This window comes from Phyllostomus discolor, chromosome 4 (genome assembly GCF_004126475.2).
Source record: "Phyllostomus discolor isolate MPI-MPIP mPhyDis1 chromosome 4, mPhyDis1.pri.v3, whole genome shotgun sequence".
NCBI classification, from domain to species: Eukaryota; Metazoa; Chordata; class Mammalia; order Chiroptera; family Phyllostomidae; genus Phyllostomus; species Phyllostomus discolor.
In genome coordinates this window covers 192225799-192242600 of record NC_040906.2, presented here as the reverse complement: position 1 = coordinate 192242600, position 16802 = coordinate 192225799, and the positions used below count along the sequence as shown (strand labels likewise).

At 43.2% G+C, this 16802-nt stretch overlaps 1 protein-coding gene across 6 annotated transcripts in view; it reads left to right on the top strand.

Moving 5' to 3' along the window:
• HIVEP2 (HIVEP zinc finger 2) overlaps window positions 1–13028 on the top strand; it is a 183727-nt gene extending 170699 nt beyond the window's left edge. For all 6 annotated transcript variants that reach the window (XM_036024796.1, XM_036024794.1, XM_036024797.1 and 3 more), the window contains 4 exons: window positions 1084–1259; window positions 4361–4462; window positions 5253–6148; window positions 11351–13028. In XM_036024796.1, the coding sequence (XP_035880689.1) occupies window positions 1084–1259; window positions 4361–4462; window positions 5253–6148; window positions 11351–12175 (1999 nt within the window). In that variant the 3' untranslated portion in view covers window positions 12176–13028. The remainder of the gene's footprint in view (window positions 1–1083; window positions 1260–4360; window positions 4463–5252; window positions 6149–11350) is intronic.
• The last annotated feature ends 3774 nt before the right edge of the window (window positions 13029–16802 follow it).

Sequence of the window (16802 nt, the reverse complement as noted above, 5' to 3'; positions counted from 1 at the left end):
CTCATGCCAGGGTTGTGAAAATAGAGTGGAAACTTGCAAAGAAGAATTCTATTATCAGCTACATTAATTTTAGAAAATGTAGAGGGGTATATGTTTTGCACATTCACATTTTAAATGCTATAATGTTAACACATGATCTATGATGATTTGAACATGTTGGTATAACTTTTTGGTTGTTTCTTGGTTGGAAGTTTTACTGGAATCCAAAAGCACTAAGACATAGCTCTGCAACTCTTTGAATGAGCCCATTTGAATGTCTGTACCAAGTTCATCTATTTACACTTGCTGGAAGAGCCAATTCCATGTTGAACTCCATGTAGAAAAAATTACGTTTTGTTTACAATGCCAACTCTGTTATCTATCTTTCAGGCATTTACTGCATAAATTTGATAGACTTCATAGAAGTTACATGATTGTAGAAAGTCCTTCATAAAAATTTGCCATGGGAATGATTAGCTTTTGGTCTGGGGGGACCCAAAAACTGGAATTTATTTATAAAAATTGTGTACTTAGTCTTACATGTTTAAACTTCAGTCACCTTCAAAGTACTCTCCATTTGATGCAATGCACCTCCTGAGACATTTTTTCCCACTGCTCAAAACAGTTTTTGATCTCATCAATTTTGCTGCCTCTTAGTGCTCCTGCCTTTTTTTGTTTCACCTCCTCCACATCAGCAAAATGTTTCCTATTGAAGACTGCTTTCATCCGGGAAACAAGAAAAAGTTGTTTGGGGTGAGAGCAGGTGAACAGGGAGAGTGGGGCACTGGGGCCAAGCCGTTTGATCAAGAACTGCTGAACGTTCAGTGCAGTGTGGGCAGGTGCACCGGTACATCATCCATTGTGAAATGGGCAAATGTGTTGCGTCTTCACAAAAAAATTTCCTGACACTGAACGCAGCCTCTCACAACAATGCCAGCCTGTCCACTGAGATACATGAGTTCTCAGAATACTCACCCAGTGGGGGAAGCCTATACTACAAGGAACCCGCCATCTAGAAACGATAATACCATTTTGGGGGGAGCCCCCCCTCGTATAACATGCTCAAGTCCTTGAAAACCCACTGGATCGCCTTTTTTCAAACAGGTATAAGTCAAATGAAGATTACGTATATGTCAGAGGACGTGGACGTGGGAAGTACATTTGTGAAGAATGTGGGATTCGCTGCAAGAAGCCGAGCATGCTCAAGAAGCACATCCGCACTCACACTGATGTCCGGCCGTATGTGTGCAAGCTGTGTAACTTCGCCTTCAAAACGAAAGGTGCGGGTCTGATTTTTTTCTTTTTTAGAGGCAAATCACTTATTTATGGCTACTCCAGATTCCGAATCCCATGTTATAACTAACTTTCATCGACAGTAAGATGGTTTTGTTTGTGAAAATATGACCCCTCAAAATGTATTTTCTCCCGCATGTAAGTGATCAGAGGATGCGTGTGAGACAGTGAGGCTCCATCTATGACTTAGGTAAGAGCTGTAGAGCTGGACCCAGGCCAGTTGTCTCCAAAGGAAGTGGCTCAGAATTGCCTGGATAGCTATTACTTCAGGTTGGAAATGTTATGTGGTCTAGATAATCTTTGCATCAGGATTGAAGTACTGCAGGAGGCAGTCCATGCGGTGGCATTAGGAAAGCAAAGCAGCAGCAGGGGGGGAAAACATGCGCCCATGGTCAGTTTCAAGGTTATGAATAATGTAGAGATCCACAGACTCCCAGGTGGGCCCCTCCATCCACAGTTGCATTAATTATGCATAGAAATTTGATAGCTTGGGTTCTGTGTATTTATCAGCACAGAGACAAATTTCTTACTCTCAGGCCACAACTGTTCATCTCATAAAACTAGGACTTGCCTTGAAATGACAGTCTGACTTTGCAAAAAAAAATCTGTTTTTAACAGGTATATTCATAGGAAAATATTTTACAGAAGGTTGCTTTAATTTTGTTTCTATCATTTTGTAAAATCATGAACATGTTCATAAGCCCAGTGTTTGTCCGAGTACAAACAATAGTGAACTAGAGGTGGTTTGACTCTTGTAGAAGCACGTTTTACTGCTTTACTGCTACAAAGGACTGATGGATCCTATAGACACCCACTCACTAACCTCACATCATCTTCCAGAGCTTTAACCTTAAATTTGCTTGCCAATTGATCTGCTCACTACACATCAAGAAAAATGAGTATCACATAAAATGAACTTTGGTAAAGAAATGCGTGCTTATTTTCTCTTACAATCAAAATCCTGAACTGTTTCATAGGTTTGTCAGAAGTATAAATGTGAAGCCTCTTGATAGGCCTGGTTTTTTTTCTGTATTAACAAGGTATCTATATTATAAGAATGCCTTCTCTGAAGCCAGAAAAGGGAGGAAGGCATGTTAATTTGCATTTCAAAAGAAATAGACATAAGGTTCTTTAAATATCATTCATTTTTTCACAGTCAAGCCTTTGGTACAGAATTTCACTCAAAGGCTTCCTGGGACATAAGAAAATACGTATTTTAGTTACAGAATGTACTGCAAATCTGCCAGTTATCACAACTGATAAATCTTCCCTGGACATACAACTTGTCTGCAGGTAGAGCTCTGTGAAACACTGGGTGAAGAAACACATTGTAAAGATTAAAAAAAAAATCAAATTAAATGTGTCTCTGAACTATTGTCCTGGAGTTTAGCAGGAAATAACTTATTCTTCGTCATTATTTGAGTTTCCTAGTCACCCTTGGAGAATGTGCAAATGTCTCAGAATCTTAAAATAAACAAAGTATTACGGGAAACCCCTCCACCTTTCACCTCTGGCTGAAATACTTGTCCAAACCCCTGTCATCTGAGCTCAGCTCCGGAGCAGGCTTCCTCCCCCTGGGCCACTCCTTCTGCCCCGCCCCCGCTGCCTCCCAGCCACCATTCCCCTCCCCTTTCCTTGCTGGAAGCCCTTTAGAAGTTCAAGAATTCCATCAACCAAAGACAGGGTGGGGTTGTTTCGGAGCCACATTTCTGACTACAAACCTTCCCTAAAGATGGGAGCTCCAAGTCTGACCACCTGCTTGAAACCGGTGGACAGAAAAGTACAGAAGAAACACATACTAAGATCTAAATAAGTTATCCTGACACACCTAACATCCACACCCCACCCACATACACAACTCCTTGCTCCCCTGCAGAAGCAGATGATTTCTATTAATTTATAGATATACTTAATTAATGTACAGATTTTAGAGTTCTTGATTCATCTACAAAAATGTTTGAGCTTTTTTTAAAAAAGTGTAATATAAATAACATAATAAAGAACAGTGTCCCCATTTAGAATTGTGACTCATATGTTTCATTAACAGTAAACTAGACACCCCCACAAGGGGAACAGTCTATGTCAGCAGGCTGAGGATCCCCACCGAGATTCAATGAGCCTATCCGTAAGACTCAGGCATTTGCTGGTGGACTGCTAAAGCCGCATCAAAGGGCATGGACAATATTATGGCCCTTCCAACTGAATTAGTCCCTGGATCTCTTTTGATAAGCTATCTACATGACGTGAAATAGGATTTTTTTCATGGATCCTAAATCAAAAGTGGTTGGATCAGTATTTTCATAATTTCTCACATGACATGGAGCAAGGATATGAATCTATAAAAACATACACACACACACTTATATGTATATACACGATTATATACATATCATCATCATCATCATCCATATTTGATGTAAAAACCTTTTCTCTTGGAATGATGGGAGTTCCAGATAATACAAAGAGGGTATTGCTGCACCAGAGGGACACTCCGTATACATAGTAAATATTTGTATGGTTCTTTGCATTCATGTACAGGGTTGCCCCTAACATCAGTTTGCATATTTTTTTCCTTCTGACGTGGTAGGAGCCTGTGAGTCTAATCTATGTCTGATCATTGTCAGAAGGGCTGGGGTCTGGGCAGGGGCGTGTGTTGGTAATATTTCATTCTGAGGTTTCTCTGCAATGTGCAACCCAGCTTGGCTGTCTGTGGAGTGTTAGAAGGCTGGCCATTTGGGTCAAAGATATTAGATCCTTTCTCAGCCCGGAGAGCTTGGGATCCCCAGTCGTGCTTGGAGCCTGCTCTGGAAAAGACGCGACTCTGGGATCACACAAGTCCTCCAGAAGGGAGGAAACCTGAGGCTGGGCCGAAGCCCTCATTCATGGATGTCTCCAGAAACCAGACTGGGTCTCTTAAGTTTGAGGCAGGGGTAGTAGGTGGAAACAAACCTGTTGCCCCAAGTGAGTTCACTTCACGTTGAATTTTGGAGCAGTCATCACATTTGGGCAATAGATTAATTCTCCTGTCTCTCTCTCTCTCCCTCTCTCTCTCTCTCTCTCTCTCTCTCTCTCTGTCTCTGCTCTCTAGGAAACCTAACGAAGCATATGAAATCAAAAGCACACATGAAGAAATGCCTGGAGCTGGGAGTCTCAATGACTTCGGTGGATGACACAGAAACCGAGGAAGCAGGTATTTGTCATTTAGTTTACCGACCGCTTCACTATGCGTGATGCCGCTTTGTGGACAGAAAGAAGTTTAGGTATTTTTGAAAAACTGGTTACATTCCATTGTATTAAATACTAAATACGGAAGAGAAGTCTGACACATTGAATTGTTTGAAAACCTACTGAGAAGAAATGAATGCATTTCAGTTCAGACCTAGGGAGGGGAAAAGTCTTACTATGAAAATATTTCTATCTAGAACCATAAAGGAAATCTAGTTGCACTTTTGTTGTGATAGTGATTTAAATTTTACAAAACTTTCTGGGAGATTTGGGAAGCATTCTAGTGTCTTAATTTTCCTATTAAGAGGAAATCTAGTAGAAGAGAAAACCATCATTAACCTTGATAGAAAACCTGAGGGTCAGCCAAACCCCCGGGATATAGCACCTATACATGAGCTGATACCTGTAGAGACAAGTTCTTGCTTTCATTTTCCTTCTGACATCATCACTAAGAACATCATATACCCCTTTATTGAGGGTTTTCTTGTTTGAGTGGTGTGGTGTCTGAGATACAAGGCCCTACCCTGGAAGTTTTATTATTAGAAGGCGGGGATGGAACTGGATAGGAACTCAACAGACAACCATTGCCGCCCCACAGGGGCGAACGTCCAGGGGTGTTACAGGAGGTCAGAGATGGAACCATATCCAGGGGCTGCAGGGTTGAGGAAAGCTTTAGGAAGGAGACGGGGCCTGCATTAGCCCCTGACCTTGATGTCTGGATCTTGATCTCCGCTATCTTTGTTCAATTGTTTCAGAAACTATGGAAGATTTGCACAAAACGGCGGAGAAGCACAGCATGTCCAGCATCTCAACTGATCATCAGTTCTCAGATGCCGAAGAATCGGACGGTGAGGATGCCGACGACAATGATGACGATGATGAAGATGACGATGACTTTGACGACCAGGGAGATTTGACACCAAAAACCAGATCAAGAAGCACCAGTCCTCAACCTCCTCGATTCTCCTCCTTGCCTGTGAACGTTGGCGCCGTGCCCCATGGGGCTCCCTCGGACAGTTCCCTGGGACATTCTTCGTTGATCAGCTATTTGGTTACTTTGCCAAGTATTCAGGTGACTCAGCTCATGACACCAAGTGACTCATGCGAAGACACCCAGATGACAGAATACCAGAGGTTATTCCAGAGCAAAAGTACGGACTCGGAGCCAGACAAAGACCGGTTAGACATACCCGGGTGTATGGATGAAGAGTGCATGCTGTCTTCAGAGCCCAGCTCCTCTCCGAGGGACTTCTCCCCCTCAAGCCGCCACTCCTCACCAGGCTACGATTCTTCACCCTGTCGCGATAATTCACCAAAGAGGTATCTGATACCCAAAGGAGATTTGTCACCCAGAAGACATTTATCACCTAGGAGAGATCTATCACCCATGAGACATCTTTCACCAAGAAAGGAAGCTGCACTGAGAAGAGAGATGTCCCAAAGAGATGTTTCACCAAGACGGCATCTGTCCCCAAGGAGGCCATTGTCACCTGGGAAGGATATCGCGACAAGAAGAGACCTGTCTCCCAGAAGAGAGAGAAGATACATGACCTCCATAAGAGCGCCATCTCCCAGAAGGGCTTTATACCACAACCCACCATTGACCATGGGGCAGTATTTGCAAGCAGAGCCAATTGTATTGGGACCGCCTGTGAGTATAAGCAACTTTCTCTTTTTAAGGCGTAAGACACAGCACACGGGAACCCCTTGATAACACACTAGTGTGGGAATTTATAACATGAGTCTCTCTCATGGGGAGGTGCGAACCCGGTTACTGTAAATAGCAGGACGACATTTTTATCGAAGCCATTGTCAGGAGCGTGGCGGTGGCATCGCCCCAAATGTAGTGTTGCGTCAGAGCAGCCTTGCATTCCAGCTGGGAGCAGGTGAGGCCTTTCGGAGTGCTTTCTAAGGCTAACTAATTATAAACACGAGCTGAAACTTCGACACGAGTAGAGAAGATAAGGTCTTTGGAATGTCATGCTGCTCAGACAGACAGTCTTGGGGATAAAGTTGTCATAGTTATAAACTCTTTGCTTGGTAAGGAGTCTGATTCAGCATTAGCCTTGACTTTTAGTAAGTTTTTTTTAAATAAATAAACTCATCACCTTGCTTATAGTGAGTGGACAGGTGAAATTAGTGAGGGACTGGGAGAAGAGAAAGTGACCCCCTTGGTATGTGTGTAACTCAAAGGCCTGAACGTATATGCTTTTCTTGCCACTACTGCCGCCTCCTGCTAACCAAGGGCACTCGCTGAGTGAGAGGGTGGCCCAAAGAGAGTGGGAAGTTAGGAGAATGAAAGGAGAAAGTATCAGAGGAGATTGTTACGGTACCCTCAGTCTAAGTTAACAACAGCAACTATCCTGAGTTCAGTTTAGGCAGAAGCTTTAATGCAAATCCATTGAAAAACACGGGCCCCGCCTCCTTCCACAGCATGGTGGACCTCGACGGCTCTTTCAGTATGAGCAGGACTTAAAAAGATGCATGAAGCAGCCACTGAGCACAGACGGAGGAATGCTGCCTCTTGAGTTCGCTTGCTTTAAATGTGACTCTGTTTCGTGGTCTCTGTTCTTCACCGTTCTCTATTCACTCTGGGTTTCTGCCCTATGGGCCAGCCCCGCCCTTCACAGCCAAAGGAGGCATTGCCTGCTCCCAGCCCTGGCTTTTCGCTGCCCTGGTGGCCAGGCTCCTCCCCGCTGTCGCCTTTCCACCAGCCTGAATCATCAGCTCAGGTTGTCATCTTGGAACCTCAGGATAGCCCCCTGCAGCATTCCAGTCGCCTGCCCACAGCACCGTCTTTTCACAAGCCTACCCACCAACTCGATTTTCATGCTGTAACTACTGCAGAAATATAATTTATTTGCTAAGCTAATAAACTAGCTAGCTAAGGAAAAGGAGGGACATTTCCACAGGTTTTTGTGTCTCGGTGGCCTTAAATAGAAAAGAGTGATCTTCTGAACGTAATGCCATTGCGGTGTAAATAAAGGGTGATGAATCCCTCGGGTGCCTGGGTACTGCAGCTGGGGTGAAAATGCTTTCTCCTGGAGACTCAGTGATGCCGGTGGAGTGTGGGAGGTGGGGCTCCCCCGTGCTGGTAGTGGGCAGGTGGGCCAAGGCTGGGGTATTAGTGAGATGCAGGCGCATATCCAGTCAATTGCAACCACAGAAAATAAGCCTTTAGTGCCAACACACTATGTTATTTTTTTAAAAAAATAGCACTCACAGTCAACTCCAGTGGAATTGGAGGAGTGGGCTAAGGGAGTTCATCTAATTTTCGGATATATGGCCAATTCACCTAGATATTCATGAAGCCCAAGTGCTGAGCCTTTGTCTGTTACCCAGTTTAATTATCTTTAGAGAACGTATAGCCGGCTGCCTTGTCTGCATGATACGGGAGCACAGATCCGGGAATCCTCCCTGAAGCAGGGGCAGTCGGTCCCAAACACTTCTATGCTTTGCCACACGGTTTTTGAGGGGCAGAGGAGGATTTGCATCTTTCTGTGAGCTGTGCCTTAGATTCCTGTTGCCAGAGCAAAGTAGAACTGACAATACCATGAGAGTTATTTCTCCTGATTGCTTTATTTGATGAGTGCCTCACCCTTTCTGAATAATATCTGAAAATATCACATTGGAATAACCCTAAAATATCCCTTTTGGATGGAAATGCTATTAGTGATGCCTTGTCTTGTTGCTTCACTTTGACCACAAGACAGAGGCCATGGTGTGAGAGGACCCTGTAGCTCAGCATGATGCTTCCCTCGTCTGGCTCAGTCTGAGCGGTAGGCCCCGGAGAGCACGTTTGGAGGAGATGATGTGCGGTCACTGGGTCCTAGTTCCCTGCTGTTTCTGCGCTGATGCCCCCTGGGTAGCTTCAGTGTTAGGCTGGTTGGGTGGCTAGATAGACAGGTGACAGAATAAAAAGGCAGTAGTCTTTTTCATGCAGTAAATATGGCTGAAGAACAAGGGTGAAAATTGTATGGTGTCTGTCTTCACCTTTTCTAAAAAAAAATCCCTTTCCATTTTTAAAGATTTGGTAGATAAATAGCAAGGAGACAGAAGAGTATCTTGGTCCTTGGGATGTAGCATAGATGAACATTGTGTCCAGTGAAGGAGTCCACATTCAGTCCTGTCCCCTGATCGCTGTGTGATCTTGGGCAAGTCACCGAACCTCTCTGTGGTAGCTAGGGAGGTGGGGAAGCAGATTTCTGTCCCAGAGAGAACTTGCCATTCAGCTATAAGGAATGCCGTTAGCTGACAGCTGCTGTCAGCTCCTGCAAGATACACCTGCGTTTCTCAGCCAAGGCCATGCTCTCTGCTGCAGCCCCAGCCAATGACAAAGCTCGGATTGGTCCCAGCTGAGCTGAGCACCTGCCTGTTTTCCTGTCATCTTCACAGGCGTTAGCTTATCTGTTTCTACCCCCATGTCCACACATGCACCAACCAGTGGACCTCTGGTTGTGCTCCTTCCTCCTTCCCAGCATTCGCTTCCAGAGGACCTGCTGACACCACTGAGAAGATGAGTGGGATAATGTATTTGATACACACACACACACACACACACACACACACACAAATACACATGCACTTAACACAGCTCACGGATGAATTCCTTATTTGTAGTTCCACATCAAGATGGGAGTTTGTTCACCACATCACAACAACAAGGTCCAACTTACAAAACAGAATAGGTTGCAAATGGAGTAAAAGCCAAACTAGAAAATGTTATCGAGAGTTGTTTGGAGGGCAAAGGAGGGGTGAATAGGAGGAGAGGGGATGTGGGCGGGCAGTCGCTCCCTGGTAGGAGTTGGGCTTGTATATGTACTTCTGTGGTGGTAATCATTGAGTTTCTGATCAGTAAAGGTCTGAGTGTGACGCTTTTATTTTTAACACAAATACAGTCTTGTGGGAATTTGAACATAATGAAGAAATCTTAGTTGTAGAAGACGTCCCATCATTCCCTTTGAGAGCCCTGAGTGAGAGACCTCACGTACTGGGACATCTCTTTCTCTGTCTCTCTGATTAGGAGTGTGCAGTGGCCATCACGGAATAGCAGCCAAAAGCAAAATAGAAAAATGACCCAACTACGTTTTATTTTAAACTATGAATCTGTAACAATTGTGATGGAAAGGAGATTCATTTGATTATTTCCAAAGGTTATTGTAGGCGTTACAGCTCTTCCACCTTAACTGATGTTTGATGAAGGAAACGTGGCTTTTTCTAAACCTGAGCCCACGCAAGAAAGATTTTTTGGTAGCATGTAGTGATTTTTTTTCTTATACCATAAAATTCTTCTGTGGCTTAGCCTATGAGGTCTTTGTGCTTAGAGGGTTGGTGATTACGTGATTTCTCCCACACTTCCAAGACAAATCATTTATTTCTAGCTTGAGTAAGTCAGAGCCCGGAGCAGGGTTAGGGCCAAGCCTGGCACAGAGTAGCCCGGCTGATGCATAATTTATCATTCCTCGGCCAGTCTCACAATCTAAATAGAACTGGATGAATCATTAATGGTATAACTCATACCTTGAGTTTTGGAACTGAAACACTCATGAAATGAGTTAGAACATTTTTTTGTCTCTTTCCTGGATTACTACCATATTTGACATGTTTACATATATTTGATTTTAAATTCTCAAAAAATAAGAATAAACTGAGTCCCTTTAGGATGTCACTCCATTAAAAGAACAAATCTCAGTCAGCGAAACCAGATAATCTCATTAAAACCTGATAATCTCACAGTCTACATTGTGTTTTGCTACAGAAATATTTGTAGAAAATATGTTGTCCATTTTCTGGCTGAGACCATGAAATCTGGATCTCAGGCCCAAAATTTTAAGTATCTTGAATTCATTAATTTCCCAGAAGATGGGCAAATGGAAATAATAGGCGGCCATCTTTGCTTCCCAGCTGTGTAGTCAAGTGAGAGTTGTAACTGGTTGAGATATTTAATGTTAGCTGCACATCTGATGGATTGATAGTTTCCTTTGCAAAAACCTGCCTTGATCTGTGCTTCGATGGCGACTCTGGTCGTCTGCCTGGACGTCCCTTGGGCAGTAATTTAGGACGTCCCTAATTTTTTCCATTAGGCCAGTAACGTGCACTTTGGAGGGACCAGTTTGTGTATCAACACCATTTGTCATCCGCTCTGCAGAAAAAAAATTAAAATGCAAATTTTCAGGATTGTTACTTTGATTATACTTCTGAACACTTAAGAAAAATACTAAAACTCTTCCCAGTATATAAACAAATGATAATCTTTTTTACTTTCTTCGAATTTAAAAATCTGTTATTAGTGTTTCTTTTTGCTGAGTAAACTTTTTCTAGTAATTATCCATGATTTTCTTTTCATTCTTCCTTATGCAAAAAAAAGAAAAAAATGAGATAAAATGTGTCTCTGTACCAGTAAAAAACTCATGCATGTGTTTATCGCATCGCTGTTTAAAAAGTAACTTGTCAAAGAGCAGCTTCATTCAAGGATTCTAAAAGACAACTGAGAAATCTCCTGAAGATGAAAAACCAATAAAAGGATTAGTTAGTTTTAAGATTTTGTTTATTTATTTTAGAGAGACGGGAAGAGAGGGAGAAAGAGAGGGAGAGAAACATCAATATGTGGTTGCCTCTCACGTGCCCCCTACTGGGGACCTGGCCCACAACCCAGGCATGTGCCCTGAGTGGGAATCGAACTGGCAACCTTTTGGTTCTCAGGCTAGCACACAATCTACTGAGCCACACCAGCCAAGGCAGGGTTAATTAGTTTTTAAGTGCTTTGAATAAATGAGTGAATGAATGAAGTAGGTTGACCTAAGCGTGATGAGCAGTGGGTCCTAACTCTCGTGCTCTCTGTTCCCCAACGCAGAATTTAAGAAGAGGATTACCTCAGGTTCCTTACTTCAGTCTCTATGGAGACCAAGAAGGTGCTCATGAACATCCAGGCTCCAGCCTTTTCCCTGAGGGACCTCATGACTACGTCTTCAGTCATCTTCCACTCCACTCTCAGCAGCAAGTCCGAGCTCCTATCCCCATGGTGCCAGTTGGTGGGATCCAAATGGTCCACTCCATGCCGCCGGCCCTCTCTGGTTTACATCCTCCACCCACATTGCCTCTGCCAATGGAGGGCTCCGAGGAGAAGAAAGGAGCTTCCGGGGAATTCTTCGCCAAGGATCCCTATGTTATTTCTAAGCAGCACGAGAAGCCATCTCCTCACCTTTTGCAGTCATCTGGTCCACCCAGCATGCCCTCCTCTCCTCGGCTACTGATGAAACAGAGCACTTCAGAAGACAGCCTAAACGCAACAGAGAGGGAACAGGAGGAAAACATACAGACTTGTACAAAAGCCATTGCCTCTCTCCGGATTGCCACAGAAGAGGCCGCTCTGCTCGGGGCAGACCAGCCAGCACGGGTGCCGGAGCCCCAGCAGAAACCCTTGGAGAGTGCACACGCTAGCATTAGACACTTTAGTGGGCCTGAGCCGGGTCAGCCCTGTACCTCAGCTCCCCACGCGGACTTGCATGACGGTGGAAAGGACAGTTTTGGTACATCACAGACTGCGTCAGCTCACGCCGCATTTTACAGCAAAGGTTGCGCGGATGACAAACCATCGGGCTTTCACGGCAGCAAAGAATCACCTTCAAGCACAGAGGAAGGCAAAGAGCCTTCACCAGAAAAGAGTCAGCTGCATTGATCTAAGATGCATGGGGACTTTCATTTCCATCTTTTCTTACTTTGTTTTGTTTTTCTAGAAATAGAGGTAATCGAGTTGATAGCATGCCTGTCCTAAGTTACAGTAGTTTGCTATTATATATACTTTTGTTATAGCAAAAGAATTAGGAAAATTAACAAGTCATCACGAGCCTGACCAAAACAAAATTTGAAATTAACCTATTGGGTCTGGTACTTTTAAACTTGTACAGATGTTTGTGCCTTTTCTTTACTTTGCTTATATTCTTATAAGCATTTTTTAGCAGTAATTTGTACATATTTTAGAATTTGTGTATCTGCTTTGTAATAAATGTAATTTCTTTCCTTTTTTGGACACTTGGATCTAAACGATGTAAAGCAAAACAGCATCAATATATATGTGAGGTTGCACTAAAACATATTTTTATATGATTAAAAACTGAACAGCTTTTATGTACAGCTCTGATTCTGTAATACTAATATTTATTTACTTTGTTTCATAAATTGTACATTTTTTCTTAATGTTGTGGATTGCTTTTCTATGTGAAGCATGGGATTTACTGTTGCGTAACTAGAACAAAAATGTATATTGTAAACAAGTTATTTAAACTAGAGTATCTTATTCTGCACTTATGCATTAGTTAAAAAAAAAGATAAAGGATGTATCAGTCAGTTCTTAACTCTTGTAAATTTTTTTGACTCTTGTTTGCTGGATTGACTATAACTTAAGTGCTGATTGTGATTTTTAAACTGATAGTACCGTAAAGCATTAAAGTAAACAACGTGCTATTGTGAGTTTTTTCAAAGCTTTATAAATCAGTTATAAATAATATTAAAAGTATTTGGTCTTATGTGAACATGTTGATCTATATACTCATCTAAAACTATGGGAAAACATTCCGCCCCATGTAAATATGTACAAGTGCATCACTGGTACAATTTTATGTAACTCAGTCGGACACTAGGTTGCCACAGACCTATGCTAGGGTGTCTTTAAAAATTAAAGTGACAAAGCACATGGGACTGTGTAGAGCTTGGTTATCGGCCGGCCCGGTGGCTTGGCAGGCAGTGCTGTGCGCTGCCCGTGGAGAAGATCTGGGCTTAGAAATCTCCTTGGTTCTTGCTGCACGAGATGGTGACTGGAACTAAGGCTACTTCAGAGGGGTCGCACTTGGACTCTGAGGGGTGGGTGTGGAGGCGGGGAAGAGGCGTGGGGACCTGGCTGCTCACAGCCCTTCCCGTCAGCCAGTCCACACGGTGACAGGGTTGGCATCAGCTTTAGGAGAAGCCACTTTACCCTTTGCAAGAGGGGAAGAGTGTCACACTTCCGGCTATCTCAGGGGGAATGGGAGGAAGAAGCTTTCCGGGGGAAGGAACTCGTGGGAGCATGATGTCTTCTGTATATAGCATTCACAACGGGCTTTGGTGAGTGTCGAAGGTGGGCAGAGCCTTTGCAGGTCCAGAAGAGCGGAAGGAAGGGAGGGTACAACAACATGCGCACGCACACGTGTGTGTGCACGCACGCACACGCAATCTGGGTTATCTTTGTGCTATATAGTGGATTATAATTCTGTGAAACCAAGTTTGTATATTGAATTACATTAAGGAGTGTTCTTTAAAAAGAGAAATAAATATACAATTACATGCTTGAGGTGTCTAGTTTTTATGTGTGGTTTTACATTTTAATTTCCCAAATTTTTTTCTAAAGGAATTTTGATGCTACCAACACACCATCTGTGTTTTTTTCATTGCCAGGCCCTGCCCATCCCGAGGTTTGCTGCTAGGAACACTTTTAACAAGTGAGAAGACTGCTATTGGCTTTCAGTCACCGATTAGAACAAAGAGTGGTCCCCACAGGTGAACTCCAGAAATGGAGTCGTCCGAACCTAATCGTCGGCACTGGCAGAATACACTGCACAAGAGTCATGAATAAAGCACATCATCATATTCCCCTCTGCCCCCTCTCCGTGTGCACATGTATCTGACGTTCCACTGGGGGAACCTCTTCTCAATTTTTGTCAAGGTGACTGAAGGCAAAAACCAACTGAAATAAGTATATCATAAAACATCCACATATGGCAGTTCTTTTATTAACAAAAGAGTAGAACTGTTTTAATAATGAAAACACAAGTTTATTAAAGGTCAAAATCCATTAGTATTGCCATTGTAAAAACCTTCACTAGGTGGATTTACAATTTAACTATTTTTGGTGTATGAGCCAGGCTGTCTTTTTAAAGTATGTTTTACGAAGGTGAATTAAAGGTGGACATAGTCAGCCAGCCTAATATCTGGCTCTTGAGAAGAATCCTTGAAACATTCGATTACATAGAGTAATGTGTCCGTATTCCTCCTCCTTGGGATGTGTGTGTGTGATTCCAGGCCAAATCAAGTCACTCTTTACTTCCTCCTCTCTAATTTGTCTCATGTATTCACTCTTTCATAAGACAGTTTAAAACAGCTTTGGAGTGCCTGCTCTGAACTGGGTACTTTGATAAGCATTTAGGATGAATGAGAGTATTCCCGCTGTCAAGGAGCTTAAGTGAGTAAGAGACACATTATGTAAGTCAATGTGGACAACGTAATAGTGGTGCTAAAACAATGGTGTATTTGGTATGTTTTCTAATCACAAAGGAGAGGGCAATATCCCTGCTGAGAGTTGGAGGAGGGGTGGGCAGACTTCATTACAGATGTGGCCTTAGGACAGGCTTTTGAAACAATCTATTGCCTTATGCATTCGACAGGTAAGTTTTCATCACCTACGTCGGAACACCGTTCTATCTGTTAGGTCAGCAATACTGTGCAAAACAGAGAAGGTCCTTGCCTGAGTGAATCTTATATTCTAATAGGGTCAGGGGCCGAATAAAATGTAAAGGGCATGTTAGGGAATCCTGGATAGACAAAGCAGTAAGTGGGTAAACAAGGTATACCAGGTTCCCTGGGTATGTGGCAAGGTGGTGTATGTTTAAAGCTAGGAAGACACGTCAGTGTCCAATCTCCTAATCTAGGCTAAGGAGTTCAGATCCAGCTCCGTAGGCAATGGGGAGACAAGAAAGGATGGAAACAGGAAAGTGGAAATGACATCGTCGTCGTTATTCAGAAAACAATCACTGTGACAGCAATGGAGATCATGCATTGGGGGGAAAAACAAGGCAGGTGGGGAGACCAGTTGGGAGAATTGTGAAGCTGTGGCATTTCCATTGAAATGAGGGGATCGATGACCCAAACAGGTAATGAAGTCACGAAGAAAGAAGCGATAGTTTTGCTTCATGAAGAGGAATTGATAATAACTAGTGACTGATTTGTGTCAGAGAGGAGAGAGGAGAGACGGAGGAGGTAAAGATGTCCGAGGTTTTTATTTATACAGTGGAGAGAGTGGTGTTGTCAGCCAACAAAGAAAGTGGATTTGTGGTAGATGCAGGTACAGAAGACTCACCCTTATCCACGGGAAATATGTTCCAAGATCATATGACCCTAGATCAAGTGACTCAGGGGCAGGCAGTGTCTACAGCACAGAGAGTCTGGGCAAAGGGATGATTCACGTCCCAGGTGGGACAGAGTGGGCCTTCATCATGCCCCTCAGAAAGGCACACATTTTGAACCTTATGAATTGTTTATTTCTACAATTTACCATTTAATATTTTCAGACTGTGGTTGACCACATGCAACAAATCATGGAGAGGAATACTGAATAAGAGGGTATACGGTAATGAAATGAGACCCCTAAGCGGTTCAGCTGCAATAGTTCAGTCTCAAGAAAGACCCAAGTTTGAGATTGAGAAATGACCAGTTCTCGTCATTTCGTCCTAGCTGCGAATGCTGAATTGGATGAAATCACTCAGCACATAAGGAAGGGTACAAGAGGATTTGGGTCTTCCACAGGGAGGACAGGGAACTTTGGAGTTAACCAAGAAGACGTATTTCCAATGGCAGCACATCTCATGTCTGCTGAGCCCTAACTATACATAAATTTGTGAGATTTTTTGAAAACTTGATTTGTATAAGGTTTCCAAGATCAACTCTACAAAGCAACACCTTAAGGACATCATTTTATAAGGGAAAAAAGCCCACTCTATTTATGGAATCCTAAAACGGTAGTGTTTACTTAGTGGCATCCTGGCAGCTTCATTATTAAACAATTAGCAATTCTTAAATTAACCTGTCCTTTACAAAGCTCTTTGCCAAAGCCTGTGGTTCACAGAAATTAGGAAGTTTTCAAGGAGAAACAGGATCGCCCCACTCCCTGCCCAGATTTGCTTAAAGACCAGTTTCTGATGATTTACGCTGCTCACGTAGACCAGCATCTCACTCGTGAGGATTTACGGTGACAGTGCCGGGGCTGAATGATGTCGAGGTAGCAGAAAGCCCGTTCCTGCCCTGATAACAAGGCTATTATTCATGTAGAATATGTCACTAAAAATGTTTGCATCTACTTTGTCACGGGTCGTTTGGCGTCCTATAAAGCATGAAAATGTTCCCATTGATTCCTGACTGTAGGGAAACCTCTGCTAACCCTCCAGACTCAGTGATAACCACGGTCTGGGCATTCAGGGGCTGCATGAAGAACTGGGGAAATGACAGAAAAGACTTTATTTGGCATTTAAAAGTGCCAAGGAATAAGGAACAGAAGGTAT